Source organism: Arachis duranensis, chromosome 7 (genome assembly GCF_000817695.3).
Source record: "Arachis duranensis cultivar V14167 chromosome 7, aradu.V14167.gnm2.J7QH, whole genome shotgun sequence".
In the NCBI taxonomy this organism is placed as follows: Eukaryota; Viridiplantae; Streptophyta; class Magnoliopsida; order Fabales; family Fabaceae; genus Arachis; species Arachis duranensis.
Window position 1 is genome coordinate 75,957,996 of NC_029778.3, and position 8,812 is coordinate 75,966,807.

Genomic DNA, 8,812 nt, shown 5'->3' on the forward strand with positions numbered 1-8,812 from the left:
TCCAGGAATGGTGCTCAGAAACTGCTGGGAATCTTGATAGCTGTTGGTGAGGCAGTTGCCTATGTTCTTTCTGGAATGTATGGAAGTGTGGGGCAACTTGGTGTTGGAAATGCCATTCTCATTATCCTCCAGCTCTGTTTTGCCGGCATAATTGTGATATGTCTAGATGAGCTCCTTCAAAAAGGATATGGTCTGGGGTCTGGAATTTCCCTATTCATTGCAACCAATATCTGGTAAGATTCATAGTATTGGTTAATAAGATAAATCTATTGCCATTTATCTATATGCAAATAACTATTGTCTTTTAGCAACTATTGATTAGGCTGTCTGACCTTCTATGAAAAACTTACAAGTTCTCTTCTTATTTTGCAGTGAAAATATCATATGGAAGGCATTTAGTCCCACCACCATTAACAGCGGACGTGGAGCTGAATTTGAGGGAGCTGTCATTGCTCTGTTCCACTTGTTGATAACTAGAACGGACAAAGTCCGAGCTCTTCGGGAGGCATTTTACCGGCAGAATCTTCCCAACGTGACAAATCTGCTTGCCACTGTCTTGATCTTCCTGATTGTGATATACTTCCAAGGTTTCCGAGTGGTATTGCCTGTAAGGTCAAAGAATGCCCGTGGACAGCAGGGTTCATACCCTATCAAACTGTTTTATACCTCCAACATGCCCATTATTCTTCAGTCTGCCCTTGTTTCCAATCTGTACTTCATCTCCCAGGTAATTATAGTTTTATGATCGCATGTTGCTACTCTGGCTGAACATCTTAGCATTTTCCGTTTTTAATGATCTAATTTATTGGAATTGTTCAGCTGCTTCACCGCAAGTACAGTGGAAACTTCTTTGTCAATCTTTTGGGTAAATGGAAGGAATCTGAATATGGTGGTGGTCAGTCTATTCCTGTTGGTGGTATTGCATACTACATCACTGCACCATCCAGGTGAGGGAGAAAAGTCTAGAATTATAATGTTAATTATCCAAGTTCCTTCCTGACCTTGTTTAATATGTTAATATATAATTTAGACCTTGACAATATGTGTACCTTTTGCAGCTTGGCTGATATGGCAGCCAATCCTTTCCATGCTTTGTTCTATCTTGTCTTTATGCTGTCAGCTTGTGCCTTGTTCTCCAAAACTTGGATTGAAGTCTCTGGTTCATCTGCTAGAGATGTTGCCAAGCAGCTGAAGGTACTGACTATTCATTCCCATTCCAAATTGCGAATACATCTTTATATATTTTTACTTGCACCTGCCTATTAATTTAATTGCAATATATACACCCCTTGACATGCTGTGTGATTTATAATGGTAAGAACCATTGGAACTTTACCAATAACTGGCCCCGCATTTTTTGCTGCACCAATACGTTGAATCAGGCAACAGTGTCTGAGCAACGATATATTATTTCAAGCTTTAACCTAACTATATTATTATTTCTTTTTCCAAGTTTTGATCCATTTAGATCTCTATTTGACCTTAAATGTTCTTATACTTTTGAATCTCAATGGCTGGAGTTTTGTCACTAGTGACACATTGTCATTGAACATTAGCAGTTAATAATAGTAAATCTTACATTTGATATGATCATGATATACTCATGCAATTTGATAAGTAATTTAGAATTTGGTACCCTAGAAAAAAGTTTGATATATGTCTGCTTATCCTCAGGTTGTAAATGTCTTGTCTATTCCCACAATAAGATATTGTTTCAAGGCTGAGACTTGTCGGACAACTTTATTTTATTTGAAAAGGGAATTCCACCCTTGTGACTTTATTGGTGAACTCTATTATATCATGCGGCTGTGGTACATCATCATAGTAAACTCCATAACATGCTTTTTGAATTTTCAGGAGCAACAAATGGTGATGCCTGGACATCGTGAGTCAAATCTGCAGAAGGAGCTGAACCGATACATTCCAACTGCTGCAGCTTTCGGAGGCATGTGTATTGGTGCCCTAACAGTGTTGGCAGATTTCATGGGAGCAATTGGTTCCGGTACGGGAATATTGCTTGCAGTAACAATCATCTATCAATACTTCGAGACATTTGAGAAGGAAAGAGCCAGCGAGCTTGGCTTCTTCGGTTTCTAAGCGTCGCACACTGTTGGTGTCATCATTAACGAAACTCCGTCACCCACAGTTTTGTTGTATTGAGGGATCACTGTCCTCGTAGGTTTCATCTAACATACCATAAGGGAGGACTTAGAGTAGACTGTTATCATGTTTCTGTTTTGATTAAGGAAGTATGTAGTAGTTTATTAATGTAAACACTTTTTTGGTTTCCTTGAATATACTTATAAAATTTATGCAATTCGAACATCACGAGCTTTTTTAGTACCAAGTTTTGAATTAATGATCTCTTCTCAACTATGCAAAGTCCTCACTCACGATTGGCTTACTCTTAGTGCCTTTGGATATCACAAGTTTACATGTGGAACTGAATAACTTCAGTCACGTAAAGAGGTTCATGTGTTTAATTTTAAATGATATTCCAAATTTATTAAATTATGTATCCATAATTTGATGTAAATTTCCTTTAGCATGCTGACTAGTTTTGTTAATGAATCAAAGTTGTTCTCACTTGGAACATTCTTTCGGGAACAAGTAGGTTTTGGCACTTGCCTGAATTGAGTTCATCTTTTTTATTTTTTGGTACAATAGGAGCCAAGCCCAGAGCGAAAAAAAAAAGGGACTACAATCACTAAGCAGATCGGCTGTGTTCAATGTTCATTGATAAACCTCAAGTAGAATTAGAAACTTTAAGACCCAAAAAAAAAAAGTAGAATTAGGATCTCTGTTGATCAGGATGCTAATAGGGTCTTAGAAGTAAGTTTGAAAATTTTCTCCCTTGTTGAGGATTGTGATTGCTGCCTTTGAATTCGCACTCTAGAACAATTTCTCTAATTCTCATAGTTCATGCCAATTTGAGACCATGAATGATTCCCCACAATTCTACTGTGAATGCTGAGCACACTCCTATATTAAACGAAAATCCGCCTTGGTCAGAGCATAGAGTTCTCTTTGTGAATTCAACTTACCAAACAAATTCTTTTATTTGACAAAAAAAGGATGCTTCTAGAAAGCACGTTAAACTGCATGTAGAAGTTGCTAAGCAATCTTTGTTTTGGATAATTTGGTTTACCAACCGACAGGTACAACTTTACCAATTGCAAGTTCGTAAACTCTCTAACTACTTGCGTGATTGGTTGGACAATCTGTTTTGGATGATTTGCACAATTATATGGATGGAAGATGGTTATGAACTTATCATGTTCTTTTTTTTTCTTTCCATTTTTGGTCCACAACTTATGATGTTTGAAAGCTGCTTATAATCTAACACATTCTTTTCATGATCTCATGTACTTGATGCATGATGTTTTCCTTGTAGCATAGTCGGACATTTGAAGCATAGCATGGTCCTAGAATGTATTGTCCCTTTCATATGATCAAGATCAACCACCTTCGGCCCCTTGGATGATTACTTGAAGCCCATCAATGAATTGCTATTTAACCCAACACTCACGTTTTGATAACAAATACACTCCTTCCGCCCTAAAATCACTCATATGAACTTGGAAAATCCAATTAAACTAGCAACAACCATGTACTCAAGTACCCAACAGCTATAGTTAATACACTGTATTAAGTCATTATAATAATGCTATTTGTACATTAAAATTAAGAGGCCTGCGACACATACAAGTCTTTTTGATTTACAAGTCTTACAAGTTGCTACACATACGGACATTTTAATGCGTTATTCAGTTTTCAAAGTGCTACACTCACCATGTATTATGAACGACTCTTCTTCTTCTTCCTTCTTCTTCCTCTTCCTCTTCCTCTTCCTCTTCTTCCATATATTTCTTCGTTATTCTCTTCGCCTTTTTATTAGTTGTTTTACTTGCATTTATCACTGGTATTCTTGCTTCGTTTTTTTTTTTATTTTCATGATTTATGAAATCAAGCTTTGAAATCGTTTTGAAAATAATAGAATTACAGAAATACACCCAAACGATTACAGAAATACACCCAAAGGATTACAAAACTACACCCAAAGAATTTAAGAAATACACCCAAAATTCGTTGAAGTACACCTTATGCATAATTCAGAACTCTTTCTCTTTCTCTTTCTCCTCATCTTCTGCTGCTTCTTCTTCTTCAAAAACGATTTCAGAGTTTGATGTCAAAACACAATGGAAATCAAGAAAAGAAAACAGAGAAAAAAGCACATAAATAAAGAAGGAGAAAGAGAAGGCAAAAAATGAAAAAAAAGAAGAAGAAGAAGAAGAGGAAGAGGAAGAAGAACGTGCAGCAAGAAGAAGAAGAAGAAGGTGCAGTGAAATTGTGCAGGAACGGTTGAAAAAGGAGAAAGAGAAGGCAAGAAACGAAAGAAAAAAAGAAGATGAAGAGGAAGAAGAAAGTGCAGTAACAGTTCAAGCGCGTTAATATAATGACTTGTAAAGACTTGTAAAAAAAATGCTTGTATGTAGAGAATTTCTCTAAAATTAACTATTAAAATTAGTTATTAATATATTTGTATATAAATGTATGTAAAATTTAATTTATTTTTACAATATATTTATATTCCAATATATATTTTATATTGTTAGTTAATTTAGTGACTGATTTTATTGTACACATAGCATAACTCAAATCATTAATATCCTTAAATGTTAAAAACACTTATTACAAAAGTTTTAATAGTGTAAATTACACAACTCATTATATATAATAAAGTAAAATTTTAAACTAAAATTGTCTTCAGCCATATGTAGGTCATATTGGTCTCACATAAAGAGAATATTGCTGTTGGAAGCAGGGCTTATAACCTAGCTATCCAACCAACATGTTGTTGATGATAATCCACAACACATCGTAAAGCACCCCATTTGTGCGCTACGAGAAAATCCAACAGACTTTGTGTTTTGGGTCCTATATAACTTTGGACTCTGCAATTTCCTTCCCGTTACTATATATGCAACTTCTTGTGCTTTGAGTTTTATTTTACCTACAAGCTACAACATCCAATCTTCGGCTAATTTTTTTTTGATATTGTAAAATGAAGGGTATAATACAGGGTTATTATACAAATTTAGTATCATGTGTCAATATGGGTTGGATTAGTGTCAGAACAAATCATCATTTACAATTTGAAAAAAAATCACAAAATATGATTAATAATTTGAGAAAGGGATAAATGGATATCAAAATGAGAATTTTGATTTTATCAAGAGTCCCAATAGTTAATTTGTCATCTAACGATTTTCACAGTCTCTTTCTCTCATTCAATGTGACATAACTCTCTCATCAAATCGGTACTACTAAATTCTTCAATAGCTCTCAGTCGTTAATCATTAATCTCACGATTTCTAACTTCTCTACTATACTCTCTCTTTTATGAAATCGTTAATCACAATTTCATCTAAATCGTATATAACAATTTCAATGTAAACCGTTATTAATCCTATATTTGTACATAACACACTCAAATCCTTATTTTTCCGTATTACACATATCTAAGGTCATATTAAAAATAAAAAACAGCAATCTTCATGCTACAAATTACGGCTAATTTTTTTTATATTGTGTTGTTATTGGTGTTTTTCATTAATATTATGATATTTTGGTGTAATTCTGTAATATAGAATAAAAGAAATCGTGAATAACGATTTCAAATAAGACAAAAAATTAAAAAAAGTTAATAGAAATCGTGAGTTACGATTTCAGATAAGACAAAAAAATAAGAAATCGTGAGTTACGATTTTAATTTTTTTAATTAAAAAATGTGATTTATGAAATCGTGAATAACGATTTCTTTTGTTATGCAAATCGTGAGTAACGATTTATATTATACATCACACTTGTGAAATACACCCATTTTAACTCGTATGAATGCATTATACTATTTCATTCATCATATAAAAAATAATTAACGACAAATTACTCCATCTCCCCTTTACTTTTAATTTAACTTTTGGGACCAAATTTTTTTCGAACGTTATTATTGAGATAATACTTAATTTGGTTCTTGAATTTACATCCAAACCTCAATTTAGTCTCTAAAATTTTAATTGCTTTTATTTAGTCCTTAAACTTTACGAATATAATTTATGTTAGTCCTTGAAACAATTTTCAACGTACAAACGTTAACGAAACACTGTTGTGGACAGTCGGATGCTACACTAAACTTTGTAAAATGACGTCATTTTAATTTTGGCACTCAAATAACCCAAAAACATCATAAGTGGTGTTTATTAAAATTTTACCTAACAAAATAAGTAATACGAAGCTGTTTATGAGCTATTTGAATGTCAAAATCAAAACTGCATCATTTTACAAGTTTCAACGTGACATCTGACTATCTATATCAGTGCTCTATTAACGTTTTTGTACTGAAAATCCTCTCAGGGACTAATGTGAGGCACGTTTATAAAGTTTGGGAACTAAATAGAGGCAATTGAAATTTCAAGAACTAAATTGAGACTCGCGTATAAATTTAAAGACCAAATTGAGTATTAACTCGTTATTATTTGTCATTAGTTAATTAATTAGATTAAGTAATTCTAAATTTTTAAACTTATACCCTTTTTTATATAGAAAAGTATTAAGTACCAAAACTTTATCTGTCAATTTTTTACAACAATAATTAATTTTAAATATAATAATACATTTTAAATTTTTTTAAATTCAAAATTTAAATAATTAAAAACGGATTAAGTAAATCAAATAAAAAATATAAAAATATTCCCCTTCTCTCCCACATTAATTTACGCACCCCCAACAATAACACATACAGACTCCTTTCTCACACCGCAACACTGTCCACCATCGCAGTTCTCATCGTGATTCACAGCACCGCCGACCACCACAACGCCCTTTTTATCGCGATTTGTAGTCCTGTCACCACCGCATCGCCGGTCTCGTCGTGATTCACCACTATCACCGCAGCCCTCCTCTCCTCGCGATTTGCAGTTCACTGCTGTTACCGTACTGCTGCGTAAACCGATCAAAGACACTTTCAATAAAAGACACATCCAAGAGACATATCCACAAAGACACTTTCATTAGACACAACCATAAAAAAGACACCTCCATTAGAAGTTTGGCCTAGTGTACGTGGGGCCGAGCATGGGGAGGCGGCGTCAGGTGGTCTAGTGGAGAAGGCGATGCGTGGAAAAAATATGGATACAGGACTCACGCTGGGAGGGTGGCAGTGCAACGACAGACAGCTCGGCAAGGATGAAAGTCGGCAACGACTTGGGACAAGGACGCCACCCAGAACGTGTGAATCCCATAAAATTAACGAATAATTAGTCAATAAATTAACTTTTTATAAAAGAAATTAGAAATATGAATTTTATAATTTAATGAGATAGAGCGTTGGATGCTGTTAGCTTGAGGATCAAGAACATTGGGGCTGGATTTTTGTGCCAACTTGTGGTGCCTTTGGCTTAGGAGAGAAATCGGCCAAGGTATGATTTTGGTTTCTCGTATTTAATATATAATGTCTTGTGAAAACTTAGGCTAGATGACCATAGGATAGGTTGGAATGCATGATTATGTTAATTGTTTAGTATCCTTGATAATGATTGTTGAATTAGATTGAGTATGGGTTTGGTGAATGATGCTTGTGAGGAAAATGAAATTCTAAATGATGATTTTAATGATGATAGGTATGGTAAAGTGAATGAATATGTATGAGGTGGTATATTGATGAACTTGTTTAGATAGTTGAGAAATTGTGTATGAGATTGCTTAAAATTGAGGTATGATTGGTTATGAAAGGGTGTGGAGTTATGTTGCTGTGCTATAGTATGTGTTGGTACTGATTATGAGTATAGAAAGTTGGTATTGAATGGTGAATTGATGAAAATAGAAGTTTGAGAATTTTTGTAAAAACCAGATATTTGGTTGAATTTCGACGAGCCATAACTTAGCTTTCGAACCCCCAAATTCTTTCAAACTTGTTTCATAAGAAAATTGGGTCCATGAAGTTTACAGTTCAAAAAATGGATGAAAAATATTTTAAAACAAAAAGTTATGTGCGTCGGAAGTTCGGTGTGCAAAACTGAAATTCTGCAGCATTTAGCATTTTTACCAACCCTGCAGAATTTGCGTACGCGACTACCTGCACACGACGCGACCAACCCTTTTGGGTTTGGGATCTCGCGTATGCGAGCAAAGTGCATGTGTACGCGAGCAGTGAATTTAAGGGGTTGCATACGTGACCACCTGCACGCGACGCGACCAACCCTTTTTGGTTTGGTATCCCGCGTACGTGAGCAATTAAAAACACGCCCCACGTACGCGAGATTGTCCACGCGTACGCGACATCCCTGTTTTTAGCAAAGTGATTTTTTATGTTTTAAAACCTAATTTTGAACCTTTAAACATGTATTTTTACTCTTTTAGCCCCTAGACTTTAGTGGTATGCCGAGTGATAAGTTGAAGCTAGGATGGGATGGTAACTTAGGGGTGAAATAAGCTTGGAAAGTGATGAATTATGTATGAAAAGTGATAAGATATGATGTATATGTGATGCCATGGCTATAATGAATGATTATGCAATGATTATGAATGAATATGAATGCTTATGTGGCTTATGCACTTATTTTATCTGAGATACGAGTTTTTCTAGGTAAAGAGCAGTGGCTTGCCATCACGTACTCTACATTGAGACTCGATACTCTGTTGACCCTACGTCGTAAGGGTGACTGGACACGTATAAATTTCCGAAAAGGATTCCCCCAATGAGAAAATTTTATATATGAGAAAAAAGCTATGCATAGACTCTTGAGGATGCGCG

General features: G+C 34.9%; 1 protein-coding gene across 1 annotated transcript in view; it reads left to right on the forward strand.

Moving 5' to 3' along the window:
- Positions 1-2,347, forward strand: part of LOC107459726 (uncharacterized) — a 3,869-nt gene extending 1,522 nt beyond the window's left edge. Inside the window, exons 3-7 of the mRNA XM_016077971.2 lie at positions 6-233; positions 373-727; positions 820-947; positions 1,059-1,194; positions 1,858-2,347. Coding sequence (XP_015933457.1) covers positions 6-233; positions 373-727; positions 820-947; positions 1,059-1,194; positions 1,858-2,097 — 1,087 coding nt within the window. The 3' untranslated portion in view covers positions 2,098-2,347. The remainder of the gene's footprint in view (positions 1-5; positions 234-372; positions 728-819; positions 948-1,058; positions 1,195-1,857) is intronic.
- The last annotated feature ends 6,465 nt before the right edge of the window (positions 2,348-8,812 follow it).